Genomic DNA, 19220 nt, shown 5'->3' on the forward strand with positions numbered 1-19220 from the left:
AGTGTTGCATGCAACTTTTATACAAGCATAAGCTTCTAGAGCATGCAAGAGTTGTTAGCTGTGTTTTAACTGAATTGAATGAGGCTCAGTACTTAATTGTCAGATTTAGAAATGGCTAAAAATGATGTGTGCCTTTAGAGCTCTCCAAGAAGTTTCTCTAACTTTTAATGGGTGACAGATTTGTAGAGGACAAAATCACTCTTATCTTCAGCAGCTCAGTCTCTGGGCTAGATTTTGACCTCTGCTATTCTGGCTCAGAATTCAGAGTGATCCTGCATCTTGAAACAAGCTTTAAGAAACATCATTTCCCTGTTGAGGGATGACCACCAGCACTGAAATCTGAATTTGTCCAAGGGATGCTTTTCCCTGTCCTCTTCCTGTGTTCAAATCTTTCTTTATGCCTTGGCTGATGTGAAGAATTATAACTTGTAAACAATGCAAGATTTTCAGGCTTTCAGTTTCCATGTAGAACCTGGGAGCGCCCAAAGAAATAGGTAGGAAAAAGGAAAAATACTTTAAAGGTTGCTTCTGACTGGGCAGTCTGTCTTTGACGTGCACTGTGATGCTGGCTTTTCCTGATAAGCCTTTGTAAAGGGCTTTGAGTTCAGAGAGTAAAGAGCCTGATTTCTATGCTGGTTGGTAGATCCCATACCCCTCGCTGCTCTTTAGTTTGTTGTAAATTAGTCAATAGAATCACAAAATGGTTTGGGTTGGAGGGACCTTACAGACCATCCAATTCTAAGCCCCTGCCAAGGGCAGGGACAGCTCCCACTAGACCAGGTTGCCCAAAGCCCCATCCAGCCTGGCCTTGAGCACTTGCAGGAATGAGGCATCCACAACTTCTCTGGGCAACCTGTGCCAGTGCCTCACCACCCTCTGAGTAAAGAATTTCTTCCTAATAACTAATCTAACTCTACCCCCTTTTAGTTTAAAGGAATTACTCCTTGCCCTATGACACCCCATGACAGAGTCCCTCCTCAGCCTTCCTGCAGTTCCCCTTAGGCACTGTAAGGCCGATGTGAGGTTTTCCCGGAGCCTTCCCTTCTCCGGGCTGAAAAACCCCAGCTCTCTCAGCCTGTCCTCAAAGGAGAGGTGCTCCAGCCCTTTGATAATTGGATAGTAATGCAAAGCTGTTAAATATCAAACTTCAGAAGTGTTTAAGTCCATCTGAGCATTAGATTTCATCTTTATTTGCAGCCTTTTCTGCTCCCCATCTGTTATTGGAGAAGATCAGGGTGTTCCCTGCAGCAGCCCAGCCCCTGTGCTTACCATTTCTTGCAGAAACTTTGTGCTGTGTTTCTTCAGGTGTTTTTTTCCTGTGGAGTTTTTAAGTTTCTTGCCAGGCAAATAACGCAACTGAACAGAAGTCCACAAATCAATGCATGGAACAATTATCTGCTGATGGTAATTACTGGGAGAAGTGTGGAGGAAGTGGCCTGTTGCTGCTGTATCCAAGGAGTGACTAGCATAAGGATGGCAGCAGATGCTGTGCTTCAAGCCAAATAAATGTGTTTGGATAAGGTGTTAAGAGGTACTGTAAATGCATCCGTGTTCTGCTAGACGAACCCCGCAGATCGGTTGTTCAGCAGTGTAGCTGCCAGTAAGCCTGTCCACATGTAGGCTCCAATCAAACCTTATTTATTGCAACTTCCCAGGGGTTGGAATAGATTGTAAGTGGCTCTTGACTGCAGTAAGTATACAGCCTCCAGCTTGTTCAGTGCCCTGTTCCTCTGCATGGAGGACAGCACCCATTACAGACAGTGGGAGCTGTTTTGTCTTTCCTGTTGCAAGGTGAGCCCTGATTTTGTTTTCTTTGATATTTGAGCTGACAAAGCAGGCAAAGTTTGAGGGATGCTCTACAGGGCTCTTTGATGTCCATTTTCCCAATTGCTAATTGTCTAGTTTATATTCTCTTTATATTCTCTTTTATATTCTCCCCCCCCCCCCCCGAACTGTATGGAAAAAGAAATGGAATGGAGAAGTCTTTTACAGAGCCATTTAAAAAAAGTGTGCAAAATATGGCAAGACCCTCAAAAAAAAAAGTGTGCTTACATGTTCTGTGTGTGAAAAAGCAAAATGGACTATAGCAGAAAGTCTTGCTGGCTTTAGGCTGAGCTGAACACTTCAGGACACTTGTTAAATCTTGTTTCCTAGGTTTTAGTTTTGATTATAGTAGCACAGAAGAAAGGAATAATGTGAATATATGTCCCAGTTTTCAAATATAAGCTAGTTACTTTTGGGTGGAGACAGGCAGACTTTTAGTTTTTGATTCTTCTGTTTCCTTTGAAAAATCAGTCTTTATGGTGTGTCCAAGGAAGCTTCCCAAATCAAACAAATGTCGACAGAGTCATGAAGTAGCACATGAAATGCAGACAAGGTTTAACTGCACCTTGTAAAAACCTTCCTTACAGCAAAGCAGTGATATTATAGCTCAGTGAAGCAATCTCAAAAATCCTTTTGTAGCCCTGCATATATACTTTAGAGTTGTGGTCTGGGAATTTTTGTCCTTGACGATTCTCTCTGATGCTATACTACAAGAAAATGGACATTGGTGGGATTGCTCATGTTTCTGTGCTTCACGGAGGGTGTGCTGTGCCCCTTACTAGCTGATTCAGTTAGGTAGCAGCATAAGCCTTCTGTCATCACTTGTCTGCATGACTTTGGATTTATAATTAATCATCACTGCTTCTGTGTGTGTCCAAAAATCTCAGCATTGACTCTTCAAACAAAGAAAATGCAGGATTCCCTCAACAGGGTTTGAGCTGCAGTTCTGTTTGGATGGCAGCTAGTACCTGCTGCCTGAGAAAGTTGCAAGGGGCCTTGGGTTATTGTTTAGCATAGCAAGGTAGGTGTGGATGGAAACTTCTTTCCAGAGCTTTACTGAAAAGTCATGAAGGTATCTATCACAGGAGAAAATGCCTCCTCAGTTTTTGTTTTTATCTATCAGAACTTCTCAGGGGCTTTCTCCACTTTAGGGACAGGTCTTGAAAATACATACCATGGCTCTTGCTTTTGATCAAGCCGCCTCCTGTCTCAGCCCATGGCAAAGGAATGGATTGCCAAGTTCTCCATTTCTTAGCTGTCAGGCTTTTCTCTCTCGTCTGCTTTTTGCTTCGGTTCAGGCTCTTTGCTTAACTGGGCAGTGATGTATGGAGTGGGTATGTAACTTGTGATTATGTAGACACCAGTAGCTATTTTTAATAAGATTTTCATGCTGTTAGGGTGTTTGCTGGTTCAGTGATTACTCAATCCAAGTTTCTAATACTCATTTTTGTGCTCACTTGCAAATGCTTAGGGCCATTTTTAGTGATGACTGACAGCAGTTAGAGTATCCCACGTTGATGTAAGAGTGACAGGGCATTTAGTCCATGGACTGAGCAGTTCCATTTCTGTTTGCAACCACTGGGCTGTGTGACAGCCAGCTCTCTGTACCTGGAGCAGCAGGCTAGCAGTCTTCTCCATCTGTGTTCAGGAGCTTTTGTGCGAGCTTATGCTCTGTCCTGCTCTTGTGGGAAGCTTGGTCCCTCAGGATACCACTGCCTATAGTGCCAGAGATAGCTGGGCCTGAACCAGGGGAAGCTTGTCAGCTTTAACTGTCCTATTGTCACTGGGGTATTGCTTCCAGAGCACTGCTTGGTGGAGGTTTCAACTCTTCATTCATGTAATTCATGAACTTCAATACCTCATTTAACCACTCCCCTGGGAAAGTTCTACTAATGCTTCTTGCTGCCAGGCAGTCTTTTCCTGATAACCTTGCCAACATTTTTCCCTTAGCTCCAGTTCTGTTTCTCATGTCTCCAGCCACTGATGTATTACTGTTTTCTTAGCGTTTGTGCCTTTCATTTGTTAGAAGATCCTAGAGTCTTTTGATGGATGAGGCTGTAAATTATGACAAGGCCAGGGTTCCCTCTCGTTTGCCCAGTGGGAGGCTAAGTAGGAAATAAGTTCAGTCAGAATTGGGATATATTTTGGGTGTTTTCCTTCCAGGGGCAAAAACTTCTCAGGGAACATATTTTTTTCAGCTCTGGGACATAAATAGAGCCATGAGGCTAAAAATGTTAAGTTAGTTTAAGGGCATACTTTTGTATGGAGTTTACACTGAACTTCCTTTTTTTTTTTTTTTTTTCTCCTCCCCTGCCCACAGTAGTAGTCTGGAAAGCATTTGATGTTTTAAAATGGAAAACGCAGGCACCAAGCACCTTGATGTCCTGGAGACAGCAGCTCAAAGAGGAGAAGTGGCAGTAGCATGTCACACTGGTCACGCTGACCAGATTTGAAAGTGGCCGTGGGTGAGTTTCCTAGGGAGATTTGTAGGAAATCCTTCGAAGCACTTGAACTGTGGCCTGTGAGAGGGGCAGCAGCACCTCTGCCTTGGCAGGGAATGCTGAGGTCCCTGTTTGTGTCTGTGCCGGATTTTTGCTGCCTGCACACAAAGTACGTGCTGCTCGTGTCTGTGCTGCCTGTATCGCAAGAAACGGAAGGACTTTCGCCTTCACTTGCAGAGGAGTAGATCATTAGTCCCTACACGTGGGTCTTGATGCTCTTACTCAGACCTGCTTGCATGACAGCAGGCTGAAGCTCCTGCAGGCTGCAGCAAGAGCTGTGCTGAACCCTGAGTTATCAAGGAACTGGGAGGAACTCACGGGGCTTTCTGTCTGTGGGCTCTCATCGGTGAATACAGACCAGGGGATTACTTCAGTTTTCTGGCAGGGAAGTATTTCAAGGGCACAAAAAGCTGGCTCTTGTCAGTGCTCGCTTGATTTGTTATGGAAAGACAGTAACTTGCTTTAGATTTACTATGGGACTTCCTGCTAAATTGCTAGAACTCAAGAAGTTTGCTCTGTGCAAAGTTAACTTTGTTGTCTGCACTCAAACCCTAAAAATAGATACGAAAGTTTTATTAAGCAAATCAGTGAAACTCATGGGGGTGTGAATTCAGTTTCCCCTAAGAAATATTTGAAGCCAATCACTTGCCAAACAGAACAACTCAGGTATTGCAGTTCAGAGGAAAAAAAACGATTATTTTGTTTACAGGCTTTCACATCAAGATGAAAGAGGAAAAAATATTAACATCCTCTCCGAGGGGGAAATGATTATTGAAATAAACACGTTTCTGCCTTGCCAGTAAAGCAATTTTATATATTTGTTCTTATGTTTAGGTACTTTTCTCAGCTACTGCAGTGATAGGCACAACAGGCAGGTAGAAATGCAAACTCTTTAATTCAGAAGGACTTTCCCTGTATCTGAAGGCTGGCTTGGATAGGATGTCGTCTTTGTAGTTAAGTGAATCACTGCATTTTTTAATGTTATGATGTGCTACATAATGCATATTGAGTTCCGGGGGGGTTTAACCTGGCATGAGATAGCAGAGTGGATGTGCCAGCATGTGTCTACTCACAAATCCTTCATGGTGTCTTGCTTTGGCAAGCTAATGAATCTGTGCTGAGATAGTGCCTTTCGTTTTTAAGTGGATGGTCGTGCCTAGTTGTCGGTTAAATGATGTGGGAGAAGCCCTTAGTTTGAGAATTAATAGTTAAATGATGAGGATTTTTATCTCCTCCCTTCCTTATGCATGAGGCTTTTCCAGTAATATTAATATTTTATTTCTGAACAGCCTTGATGCTAAATGATGTCAGACTTAGTGCTGGGCCCTGCACTTGGCTCACAACAGCCCCATGAGGTGATACAGGCCTGGGGAAGAGTGGCTGGAAAGCTGCCTGGTGGAAAAGGGCCTTGGGGTGCTGCTCGAGAGCTGGCTGAACACAAGCCAGCCGTGTGGCCAAGGGGGCCAACAGCAGAAACAGCGTGGCCAGCAGGACTAGGAGGGAAGAGGTCTTCGTGATCGAAATCCACCAAGGGGATTGTCCCCTGTACGCAGCGCTGGTGGGGCTGCATCTTGAATATGGTGTTCAGTGTGGTGCCCTGCACTTGCCCTGCAAGGATATTGAATTGCTCGAGCATGTGCAGAGAACAACAAAGCTGGGTGAAGGGACTGGAAAACAAGATGTATGAGGAGCGACCGAGGGAACTGGGGTCACTGAGTCTGGAGAAGAGGCTGCGGGGAGACCTCATTACTCCCTGTAGCTGCCTGAAAGGAGGCTGCAGCAAGGAGGGTATTGCTCGCTTTTCTCAGGTGACAATGCGATGCAAGGCGATGGCTTCAAATTGTACCAGGGGAGGTCTAGACTGGGTATCAGGAAGACCTTTGTCATGGCAAAGGTGGTTAAACATTGTGGAACAGGCTGCTCAGCTGGAGGAGTCCCCATCCCTGTAGGTATTTAAGAGATGCATGAAAGTGGCCCTAAGGGACACGGTTTAGTGATGGTACATGGTAGGTCAGGTTGATGGTTGGATTTTGTGTTCTTGAAGGTCTTTCTTTCTCCAACCCAGATGACTCTGCAGTTCCCTGACGATTAAGTTGATGGATGGATGTGAGCTTTCAAACTCAACAGCATACAAGTACTTCATAGAGCCAACCTTTCAGGGGAGTTTGTAATGTGTTATAGAAACCAATGCAATCTTCCTATTTAAAAGAAAAAAGTAACCTACTGCTTTTCAGCAAACTGAAGGAAAGTGAAAGATGGAAGCCGCTTTCTCCTTCAGTATGGCCCAAGTTATGTTACTGGTCACTAGAAAACACCTTCCTGCACAGCCTCACTGAAACTGTAGACAAAGCTTTATTCAACATGAGGAGAGGTAGTAACTTCTGTCCCTAAATGTTTTACTTTCCTCTTTCATTCTCAAGTATTATGAAACTTACTTTGTTCTGGAACCCCTGAGACTTTTTTTTTTTTTTTTTTTTTTTTTTTTTTTTTTTTTTTGCTTCTGGGTTACCTTTAATTGCTTTCTGAAGTTTTGCTCAGGTACAAAAGATATGTATGTTCAGGGACGGCTGGGTTACTTTGTGAAGAACACAGTTTGGCAAGCCAAGCGCACTGGTTTCATTAGTGATGTGAACAGTTGGTGGGTAAACTTGGAAGCATTTGCATGAACTTCTTGATGTCTTTGGCGCAAAAGACGCTTGGATGTGAAATAGCCTGTTTTGTAGAAACAGAATGTCCTCTGTTGGTTTTTGTTTGTTGTTTATCCGTAACTTCTCTAATATTTCAAAAAGCCATAAAGGACTGACAGATTATAAGTTGCATGAAATATCAAAGTAATTATTTACACTTTCATGCTTCTTTGTGCAGACATAAAGTAATAAATACCCATAAAGTCTCAGAAGTGACACTTATACAGCAGGGGATTCACAGTTTTTTACGTGCTGGGATTTGTTTGTTTCTCTTCTTTTAACTTTATGCTAATACATGATATTCTTGTATTTGTTTTTAAGTAAACTCTATGAGCTTAAGCATGTTTATAAAGCAGCATCTGTTGAAAGCCAAACTTGTGGGATGCAGCAGCTTCTGTTTGGAGTTGGAGGAAAATAGCCTTTTCTTGCGGGGTCTTTGGTGATCACTGAATTTTGGTGGTGCTCTTGGCTGTCCTTTTAGGTGACTCGTGGAGAGCATCTTCTAGTCTAAACTCTTGGGCTGTCCAAATCACTGTAGTGATGTGGCTTTCTTCCACTGTCTGTCCCAAATAACTGAGACAATAGCTGCTTTGTCACTCCAGGCAGCTGCATTTCCAAACAGGATGGTTTGTTCCTTTGGGTCTGCATGCTGTGGAGAGGTGAGGTTACTTTGCAATCACAAAACCCGTGGGTTTAAAGCCTGGAGTCCCTCCTGCTTCCAGATGAGATTCAAGCACCTTGTTTCTTAAAGTGTCCTTGGAAATTTTCTTGCTGTGTTAGAACAAATGTAGAGTGTCACGTATGGATCTTTTTCTCTTATTTTAATTCACCGTCCTAAATTACTCAAGGGTCAGTGACAGATGGGAAGAGGGATAAAATGCAGGATTACATGAATGCAGAACTCATGTGTGGGCACTTGTGTAGGTTTTAAGTCTAGCAGGTCTGTCAGGACTGGTTGAACTGTGCCACAGTGCTTAAAACATGATGTTTCAATCTAAGTGGTTGTAATTCACTGTCTTTAAACAGAGAGAACGTGAGCTTGAGGAAGGACATGTTGGAACGAGCTTGTCTGGAGAGACCGCCGGGAGGAAGGAGGCAGGTGAAAAGAGAGAGATGATAACCCCAGCTCTGAGAGACGCGCTCACAAAGCAAGGTGAGGTTCTGTCAGCCTGGGCAGTAGTCCCGGCTTAGTGGTGGGCTGTTAACAGAGCAAGTGAAAGCCTGTTTTCTCTCAAAGATGCTGCTCTGGACTGTGAGTCCAGGTAGGCTTCTGGTAGGCTCTAACCAGAGGCAAGACAAATTAGGTTAGGGCTGTCTGTATCTGTGTTCCACGGGGGAAGAATCTAAAGCTGTGTAATGCATCTCAGCATGATGCACAGTAAAGTACAGAGAGGGTAGCAGAGTTCTCAGGGTGTAACTTCTGCTAAGTCAGTTTGAGATAGAAGATAGGAGCGTGAGGCACATAGGACTAAGTATAGGCTTCTGTAAGAATATTTAAAGATCAGATTTGTTTCGGTCTTGCACTTTAGTTCCATGCTTTTATTTCAGTTTCAAATGCCTCTGCTTTTTTGGCACTAAAACTTCATTTCCGATAAGGAAAATCTTTCAAATGTCATCTGCTAGATGACTAGGTTAGTGGTTCTCCTATGAGTTGTAATGAACAGTGTTAATGAGCTAATAGAGGACGAGTTTTAAAACAGAGGGCAAGCATGAGAGGAGCCAAGCCAACAGCCCTGCAGTTCAAAACCCTCAGCTGTGAGTGGTAAAGCCAGGAGAAGGGAGATGTGAGCTGCCCTGTGCTGCTCTGTCACTGTGGTTAGAGACTAAAGGGAGCCTGTGTGATTTTTTTCAGGATGAGTGTACTCAGTTCTCTTGCCTGCTGAATCAATAGCCTTTCTCCTGATGTGTCGGAGAAGGTTCTTTGGTCACTGTAGTGGAGACACATTGCTGCAGAGCTGGGCTCTGAAGTTCTGACCACATTCTGTGTCAGTCCAGCAGCCATGGGATCACAACACGTTTGCTCCACGGGATCTCAGATATTCTTCAGCCTGAGTTTTTGTAGATGGCTGGTGTTGTGTTCTGCCTATCGTGTCTGACTCGTTTGGTTGTTTTTTCTTTAACCTTAGTGCAGTTGTAAAACAGCTGTTCTTTCATTCAGCCTGCAGATTTAAAGAACCCAGCAAAAGCTTCTTTAAAATGATGCTTAGCATGAAGTAGCAGTGATTGTGCCTCATCCTCATGTCCACAGTGGCATTGCTGCTGGCTGGAGCCAGCGGAGGGCTGTAGGAGGCTGGTTCAATGCTTCTCAGCTTTGGTTCTGAAGGTTGTGATATGGTGGCAGTTGCAGAGCAGTTTGAGGAGTCTTACAGGCTTTTATTTGTACTTGTTTTGTTACTACTGTATGTGATCAGAAAGGCTAATCACTCTGCCCACAAGGGTGTTGTGAGGATGGGTGAATTTGGCTGGCAGGGCTGGGGAGTGGTCTGCTGGAGACTTCTGGACTTCTTCTTACCTCCCTGCTTCTAGAGCTGGCCTGCAGGGAGCTGAGTGCATGCTCTGCTGTGAGTCCCCTATTTTGAAAGGGTTGGGGCCACTGCTTCCGCGGGGTGCCCCAGGCATCTCAGCTCCCGCATGAGGCAGCAGGAGCCCTAGAAGGGATGTAGAAGTGGCCTGCAGTACTAACGTCTGGGGTCTGGGTGAATGGTTTTCAGCAACTGCCCTGCTTGGATGCTCTTCTTGGGGTGCAGTGCTCTGCCTTGGCTCTTTGTTAGGCCAGGGTGGTCACGGGGGTTGTCGTGGGAGCGCTTCATGTCCCGGCTCGCTATGACCCATTCGTTACTGATTCCATTTTGGGGGGTGAATGAAATGGTGGGGTATTAGTGCTGTATAAAAGTGGTAGTTTGAAAAATAATGCTGGAGGGAGGGTCACATTGCTGCCGGATTTTTTTTTTTTTTTTTTTTTTTTTTTTTTTTTTAAACAAAGGCCCAAATAACTGGGATTTCCTTTTGGTGTTCCAGAGACAGGAATTCATTATTCAGATACTTTCTATTTTGAAAATATTTCTCTGTTCCTTTTGCATTCAGGGTAGTGCCAACAGTGGATCATCTGGTTGGGGGTCTCCTCACCTAAATCTGAAGTTTGAAAGGCTTAAAGCTATTGTGCATGTAATTTCAGTTCCGACTGCCTCTTGCTGATGCAACCCTCCCCTTCTTTCCTCTGCCTCTCACATAATTCTTTAGTGGTTGCTTTTGGAAGAAAAATCTACCTTTCTCTTCTTGTGCTGTAGCTCTTTTCTGCAAATAATATGCCAGGACAAGCTTATTTGGCTATAAAAATAAAGCAATTCGCTCCTTCCCTCAGCACCATCCCCCCCCAAAATAAGAGTGCAGTGTTGTCAGAAGATCATCTAATTTGGCGACAACTGTTTGCTTTGGATATGGGTTCAGTGTCTCTTCAAGATTCTCCCTAAGGGCATAATTAGCCCAAGAGAAGGAAAAAACAGTAGTAGTGATTCAGAAGAAAGCTGTTCTTTTGAACTGTAGTTGCATAACAGAAATAACAGAAGTTTGCCTTTGAACAGCATCTCTGCAGACTACTGTAACACTTGGTCTTATTTTTTAATCACCTTCAGACAAATTTAGCTCCTTCCTGTACGTAAACTGCATATTGCTTAATAGTTTTATTTTAGCACTGGCAGTGAATTTCAGCTAAATATAATCTAAAATATTGAATTGTGTAGGTGTAAGCCCTTGTAGTTGTCTGGTTGCAAATACCTTTATAAAAGGTTCTCTGAAATAGCTGTTTCTTTGAAAGTCGTAGCTGGTCTTGTGCTGTGAGCAAACACTGATTCCCTTCCCATCGGTGTTCAGTCTTGCATAAAATACACATACAGCATGAACTACTTAGTACTTCCAAGTAACAAATATAGCTGGAGAGAGAGAGGGCTGACAGTATGTTAATGCTTTAGTTGCTTCATCTGTTTAGGTCGATGTCATGAAATTAACTGAAAATAGAAGCAAACTTTTCATGTGGATGTTTCCTGTGGTGATGAGTAGGCACAGCCCAACTTACTTTCTCATTTGCTTTCTATAGTTTCTTGTAGAGTCTTGAAACAATCCTGGCTGGGGCTGAAAGTTGAATTTTTTTTTTTTTCATCTGCTCATACTCTGTTTCCAACATGTTCTTTGCTTTGTTCTCTTCAACTGTATGTACTGCTGAACACGACTGTTTCTTGTAACTGTGTAGTAGGTAATAACACAACAGGAATGTATTAGTGTTACCCAAAGACAGACCCCATGGACATCTATTAAATTATTCTGTTGCTGCTTTGCTATTGCGAGTACAGTTTTGCTGCAGCCCAGTTGGATTATCCTGTTTCTACTGGTTAAATGTGCATAAGATTTAGCACCAGTGTGTCCATAATCTCTATTTCACTTGTACTGAAAGGCAAGTACTTATTCAGAGATGGCTGCTATCTGAAATAGTATGGGCTACTTCACTAACTTCTTTCTTTCATGCTCTGGCTTCCTGCTCGATGTAAAGATATGCTTTGATCTGTGTTTTTCAGCGTGTATTAGAAATCCGGAGGCTGACTTCAGAAGAATATTGAAAACCGAGCTTTTCAAGTGCTTATCAATCTTGTTTGAGATTAGGTTTTCAGAAGTAGTGAAGTAGTCGGTAGCTTTTACTGCCCGTTCTTGATTTTTTCAGTGCCTGCTGCTCTGAGCTTCTGACGGTCTCTGCTTGGCTCGTTGTGCTGAGCTGTAGGTGCTCTGGCTTTGGGAATCAAATCCACTGCACAGAGAAGTTGCCCAGAGATTGGTGCTGCCGGATGTATGCTTCTGCAGGCTGTGCACCAAAATGTTTGTGTATGTCTTTGGGTTTTGGTGTGATTTATGTATCGCTCTGAAACTCCAGGTGGCACTAACAGCTCACAGCTGGGTCGGGGATTAGTAACACTGGTGCAGTCTCTGAAATGTACCACAGAATTCAGTTATTGGCTATGGGAAAATGAAACATTAGTTTGAAAAACACAAAATTCTTCTGTGAATACCTGTGAGTAGAGTAAATGTAATGACTGAAACCAGGCAAAGTTAAGCCTGCTAGATTTTCTTGCTGTTCCTTAAAAATATCTGTGTAAATAAATGGGAAATACACAGTTAACGGGGAAGAATCCAGGAAGCAGAAGATGCTCAAGTCCAACAGCGTGGAAGCTGCCAAGAGCTGGTGGTGAGCTGACTGCAATACTAATGTGCTGGCGCAGATGTAGCAGCTTATCAGTAGCAGATTAGATAGCCAAAACTCAGCGTTGTGGGCCTGATTCTTCCCTTGTGTGCAGTTATTGGAGTTGGTGGTTACCCATATATAACAGGGGAAAATAAGTATAAATTCACTTGTATTTGAAGATCACCCATTATTTTTAGGTTTTGGAAGGGCTTTGGAGAGTATTGGTCTTTTGAAATTAAGTCTATTAAGCTGGAACAAAGTACAAGATATATTTAGGCAAGGATAAAATTTGCTATCCTTTCTTCATAACACAGCACTTTCCCCAGGCAAGGGGTCACCATCTTTATACAAATGGACGTGTAGAGAAAGAAATGTGCTCAGAATGACTGAAAGCTTCGTTAAAAGCCAGCACATTCTCTTCTCTAATAACGTTAGTTCTCTGTGTATTAGTTCGGGCTACTTAAGGAAAAGAGCTGTGCAGGCTGATTGCCTTCTTCCACCTAAACCTTTTGACCTGGCAGGACAGCTTCTGCTAAAGCTGTCACTGACTTTTAAGTTCTTAAAGATATTGAGAACTTCTAAAATGGTTCAATTTTGAGAATTCAGTTTTTTGAATCTTCTTATGAACAAAGAGGAGAGATGGAGACTCTTCTTTCTCACTTAATGCCCAGACCTCCAAGCTATGCCCCATCGTGTTTGGTTGGCTGGTTGCTGCTGGTTGGCAAGGGTTTAGCTGTAGCCTGGGCATATTTGCTGCATCCTACCCAGTCATCAGGCCAGTCAAAATAGATAAAGGATGTGAGAGGAGCTGGAGTTATGAGGCAGGGGTACGGGAGGCACTGTGGGGACCTGAAGGTCTTCCATGGGAGGGTGGGTGGGTGAGAAGGCAGCCTGAGGTCCTGGCCATGGAGCTGTTGCTCTGTGCTGAGCTGGGGCTACTGGCTGGGGCAGTGCAGGGCATGTTTCTGGGGAAGCTGGTTCTTCTTTGAGACAGCCTGTTTGAGAGTCCCACCACATTCTCTCTTGCTTTGCTTGCTTTTCAGCCAAAAAGGGGATTGGATGTGCTCTCCTCTTCAGTGGAGCTTGTCTTCCCAGCGTCCCAAAGGTGTAGGGTCCTTTTGCTACTCAGTTGAGTGACTTGTCTTGCAGGTCTTTATCTGCACAGTGTCTGGGAGCAATGGGGAGGTGACTTCTGTCCATAGCATGTTTATTCTGTTCTCTGATGGCTGCTCTGGTGAATGGTGGTGGATGTCTGTGAAGATGGCTTTTTGGGGTAGAGGGCAGCTGTTCTTATCTTGGGACGGCAAAGCCAGTGTGGAAGCTGGTGAAACTACTGGAGCTAAGGGGTTGGACATCCCATTTCTCAATCTTCTCCATGGTAAGAGGTCTCAAGAACTTGCATTTGATTTGGAGGTTCAATTAAAATGGGATGAGGTGCCATGCTGTAGATGCCCATGGCCTCACTTCTTGAAGATGAGGCGTGTCTTGCTGGAGTTGCTTCTGGTGGAGGTCAAGAGCATCACTCCTTCATGGCAAACACTCTACGACAGCTCTGCAAATGGTCTTAGACTTTCCTTTGTCAAAGATGCCAGATATAGACAGGTTTTCTTTTGTTTTCCTTCAGCGCTAGCTGATGCAGGTGAAAGTATCAGTGCTCTCTGTGTCTGTCTGTCAAAAGCAGAATTTGACTAGATATCATACATTTGAGTATTGGAGGTTTTATATTCCTATGCCCTTGGTGCCCTGGCAATTCAGTGCTGCAAGGGAAACAGTGCTACTGGATTAAAATGGACATCTGGGTTTAAGTGAAAACCCAGACATTAAGAATTTCCTGGCTCCTTCATGGACAGCTGTTGCTGCTGGAACTTAGAGCTACTGGCATTTCCATCCTTGACCTTCACCAGTCTCGTTTTCTTGATTCTAGGTTAGGTTTGGTTTGCTTGACATAGCAGCTGTGATTCTTGTAGCGGCTTCAGCAGGCTTTTACTACAAGTTAAAAATGTTCAAGAAATTCTGTGTTTTCTTTATGATGAGAATGATCTGAAGCAGCATTTTGGCAGCTCTGCTGATGGAGGAAACTTTCCATCCGATTTTGAACTACACTATCTTTTGCATGTAAGGTGTAGTCCTGCAATCCTTTATCATGTTCCTTTATCCGCCATGAGTGCGTGGAAGCAAGCCCTTCCACAACTCACTAGCCTTTTGCTCCTTAAGAGCAATATTTTTCAAAAAAGCTTTTTTTGGGAAAAAAAAAAAAAAAAAGAGAAGTTGACTCTGAGATGTGCTTTGCAAGGCTTTCTTGAAGATTGAGCAGTGCTGGAAATAAAACCTGAGGTTTCTCCTACCGTGCTTGGGCGATCTGAAAATTTCCAATTCCCTGATCCTACCTCTTTCTATTTTGGTATAAATGCTGATATAATTTGAACAGGTTCCTTTCTCAAATTACTCTTCTATTTTTCTTACTTGTTTTCTAGCATTAGTCAGAATGCTGTCTCTGAGACGGTAGCTCGAGTGCAGCAATTGTTTCAGCTTTTCAAAATGGTCCTTACAATGCTGGTGATGGATTACTGCTGTATTGTAACCTTCAGTTCAGGCCTTTTAACCAGCACGCTTGCAAAATGGCAGGAAACTGGAAACTTTTCCCTGTAAACATTCCCCTAGTTTGAAGTTCCCCTTTCTTTACTGTGTTTTCAGCTTTAAGGAATAATCATTGCTTCAAAACAGGTTTTTATTTAAGGAGATTGCTTGATAGAACCACGTTGATTTGTCAGCTGCATATTACTTGTTCTTCTGAAGAAAGCTTTCTGAAAGTCACTTTTTTTTTTTTTTTTTTTTTTTTTTGAAGCATAACGTGACATCAGATTGGCTTTCACCAAGCTTACAGTTACTGAATTCTCACAGGGTGTTTAAGTCTTTCTGCCTTTTGGGGTCTTTACCACCACTCATCTGCTTGATTCTTTTATTTAAAATCTTTACCTCTGTGCTTTCAAAGTCTTTAGTTGAAGCATGCTTTTGGTAGTGTAAACATCTGTACTGGAGGGTGCCCTCGGGTTTTCTCCTGGACATCTGGCAGTGTTAGGATAGTCAGAGGAATCTTAAAGTTGTGGATGTGACTATTGCAGATGCATTTTTTCGACTGCAGATATGATGCTGCTTCTAATATGTGGACAGTTGTACTAGTAGAAATTTGGGTTATCTTGGTTATTCTGCTTTCAGAATTACCATGCTTACTCACATGTGCATGTAGCTAATCCAAATTTGGAGACTTGTTATGTGACACCGGTAAAATAATCTAGCAAAGACATCACCAAAATACCTCGATTTCCTGTAATGTGAGATATATGTGCGTGTGTATATATAGACAGTGGTGTCCTGCCTAAGGTATGTATCTGAGGCTGAAAGTTCAGCAGAGTCCCTCAATAAATTCTTAAATTCTTAAAATAAATTCTTAAAATTCCAGAGAATGGACCTTTTAAACTATTTACGTGATGGAGTTGAAATGCTGTAATGGTCTTAAACAGTTGCAGAGCTGTTTTGCACTAGATGATGGAGCATTCACCATCTGTTACAGAGGCCATCTCTTTTGGTTAAAAGTCCGTCTGTGGTCTATTAAACTCCAGTTTGATTCTCAGGGCAAACAATCACCGAATGTTTATTGGCCTACTGCCTGATGAAACTAATTTCACCCAAAAGCTTGTTTAAAAGCTTAATTCAAGTCTTTATGACAGTGACACCGAATTTCAGTGAAGCTTGGCAGGTTTCTGGGTCATCCAAAATTTATAATCTAGTGTGGAATCAACTAAAATACACACTTGTGATCAGACATTGTGCCTTTACTGAGTAGAGCTTATTATTTAACCTGCTGGTAATTTAAAGGCTCCTTTGAATATTAGGCTGTAGATAAAATATGATGTTTCTCTTGAGCCTTAGGATCTGAAGATACGTAACAGTTATGAGCCCAGTCCCATTGAGACAATACAATGTATTTGGAGGGTGTTGCATCCAAATATTCACTTACAGTTATTGCTCCCAATAATACTTCCCAAGAGCAAGCTTAAGAAGTGTGTGTGTGTGCTGTGAGCTCTGGCATGCATAGGTGCAGACTCTGGGGCCGTCAGTAACATGATTCAGCTACCGTTTGTAGAAGAGCCTTGGCAGAGGCACGGTGGGGCTGTGGCACAGCTCGTGGCAGGGGTGAGCTGGCCTGAGTTTTCTCAGTGGTTGTTCTGCAGAAACTGCTGCAGAAACGTAATGGGTGAGACCCTCAAACTGGTTCTCTGGAATGTTCTTTACCAGGGCTGGTTTGAAGCTCAGCACTTCTTGGCTCCTGCATAATTCTTTGCATTTTCTTCTTTTAGTCCAAACTGGGGGCTAAAATATAGTGCTCAAAGAAACAGGCTTGAGAGTCAGAGGGACTTTGCTCACAATAGATGTAAAGAGTGTACAGACGTGGTCGCTGATACTTGGTTTAATTTCCAAGTCTGAAAAAATGTGTCATGGTCCATGATCGCTGTGATGGCTTGGCAAGGTAACTAGACTGGCTACCAGAGCTACCCATGCAGTGAAGACTCGAATTCAAAAGCTTTGTGCAGTGCTTTAAAGAAGTTCTGCAAATATACGATGTTTCTTCCAGTAACTCTAGCTGTGACTCCTGGCAGCAGCAAATAAGATGAGTAAGCCCCTTCTCATAGCTAAAGCTGGCTGAAGTTTGTAAGCCTCTGTTTTGATGTTGAACATGTACAATTTTCTTGGCCTTTATAGGAAGCTGTGGGCGCTCCACATGGTGGAAGTTGGTCTAAGTAAGTTAAGAGAAAGTGTTGCAGCTTTGGGCTCCGGAGTTTGGCACCTTGTCCAGTTTAGCTGCTTCCTCTCTTCCCTTAAGCAACGCAGTAGTGGATTTGGGCAAGCATGCCCTAGTTCCAATTTAATTTTAATCTAAAACTCATTTTAAAGCAGCCACATTACTTCTATTGACAATCTGAGAGAATAATCTTATATGAACACTGTTGCTGGGTTCTGAGAAATACAAGATGACGACTAAGGCTGCAGTGGTTGATATCAGCAGAGTCTGGCTTTCCCATGCTCATCATATTCTGTAAGGATATGAATTCTAGCAGTACAGGGAGGTCTCTGAGATTAGACCTTGCTGGACAAACCTTTTTGCAAAGAAATGCAGAAGAAATGAGCAGGAGAGACTCAGGGTAGGAGGAGATGATGTGATGCCGCCAAATTCAGTTGTGGGGATTTGGTTGTCTCACGCAAGGATCAACAGGGAGATGCTACGTCCAGTCCTAGATGGTGACTTCAATATCACCCCTGGCTGTGCCGGATATCAGGTCCATATCAGAAGTGCTGATCAGGGTTATGTTGATGTCTTCTCCAGGAAAGGGCTGGATGATCAGCTTGGTAAAATACCAAGGCTTTTTGGCTTGCATCAGTTCTCTCCTCCTTGCTGCATTTACTTAACCCGGGCGTACGTGCAAGGAGGATGAGTTTGAAATGTTGTCTGTTCCCCCTGAGTTGAGGGGAGAGGGAGCTCAGGGCTTATTCTTGGGAGCAGACTGAAGTCTCTGAACCTTCACTTAACCTGGCTGTCCGTCCCTTTGCCATCAAAAGGGGGCCCCCACCACTTGGTTCTGCCAATCACCCCCCTTGCTATGACCCAACTGTTCACACAGTCTCTTGGAGAGCTGATCAGGGAACAGATCAAGCTAAAACTACATTTGTCCACCCTCCCATGAGGTTAAGAAGCTGCACAAGGAGACTGGAACAACGTAAGATCAACAAGTAAGAGGAGGCTGGTCAGATCTCTGTTGAATTTCAGTGGCGGAGTAGTGGAAGCAGTGTGCTCTAGATGCTGTGTGATTTCTTGTTAGCTGTGCATGTCTTCACACTGTTTAATTTCTAGCTGCTGCAGCTGTTACGGCATCTGCTGTCACTTTAGTTCCTGGCTGGCTTTGTGTACTTGGAGGTGCAGGGGACTTTGGGGTGCTGTCATGCTTCCCTGGGGCCCTGCTGCATGAGACATGGTGACCAGTTCCAGGCAGGGTGCTTGTGCCCATTTCCATTGTACCAGGTGAAGGCTGCTTCTGTGAACAGGTATTTTTTTACCCCCTCTTGGGTAGGAGGAGCAGGAAGGAGGCTTGAGACCTGAAGTCTGATTTCCCTTGAAAATGTTAATAAAAACATCTGCCCAAAGCTTCTGGTGGAGATGTGCTGGGTTTGGACAGCCAGGCCACACAGATGCATAAAATGCTACTGCATGAGTGAGACCGCGAGGCTTCTCAAATCCCTCTTATTTTTATGCTGATTTCTGAAGTGATTTTTAATCCTTCAGACACATTGGTCTCTATGCACTTTTTTCAAAGAAGAAAATAACCTAACTCAAGCAGTTTGGGTAATAATAGTACTTAGTGCTTAACAGACACTGTAGAATTAATCCTTCTGGGCCAATAAATTTAAATAAAATTGTGTTGATCTTGGCTTAGGAGTGTGAAATGATGTGAAATCAGCTTTCCTCTGGGTGTGGAGTAGTGGCTTCCTTGCTTACCTGATTACTGTGGCTCTGTCATGGCCAGGGGAGATGGTGTGTGTGGTGTTGGTGAACCCATGAAGCTTGAGTTCAAACTGAGCCCTGAATTTTGGTTCTCTTCCACCATTGCAGCTGCAATGTCAAGCTGCATTGCAGCTGCACGGTCAATCAGATGTTCTCCAGGCTTGGTCAGACCTGCTGAGGAGCAGGAACGGGTCTCCTTGGTCCTGAGGAAGAGTCAGGTCAGGAGTAGTTGCTTAGGGCCAGGAGAAGCTGCTGGTGCCCTGTCCTGCTCCCTTCCATGCCCCATCCCTTGGGGTCAATGCAGGTGTCCCACACCGCTGTTGCAGGGCTACCCTGTTACTTGGAGAAATCTTAAGGCCACCCCAGAATGATTCAGGCAGCTGAGCAGTACAAATAAATCCCCTCTGGAAAAAACTGCCTCAAGC

The 19220-nt window shown here is 43.7% G+C and overlaps 1 protein-coding gene across 1 annotated transcript in view; it reads left to right on the forward strand.

The window, feature by feature from the left end:
• TYW1B (tRNA-yW synthesizing protein 1 homolog B) overlaps window positions 1-19220 on the forward strand; it is a 105700-nt gene that overhangs the window by 12096 nt on the left and 74384 nt on the right. The window contains exon 9 of the mRNA XM_084299635.1: window positions 8039-8165. Within this exon, the coding sequence (XP_084155761.1) occupies window positions 8039-8165 (127 nt within the window). The remainder of the gene's footprint in view (window positions 1-8038; window positions 8166-19220) is intronic.

Source organism: Netta rufina, assembly GCF_964035555.1.
Source record: "Netta rufina genome assembly, chromosome: 21".
Lineage (NCBI taxonomy): Eukaryota > Metazoa > Chordata > Aves > Anseriformes > Anatidae > Netta > Netta rufina.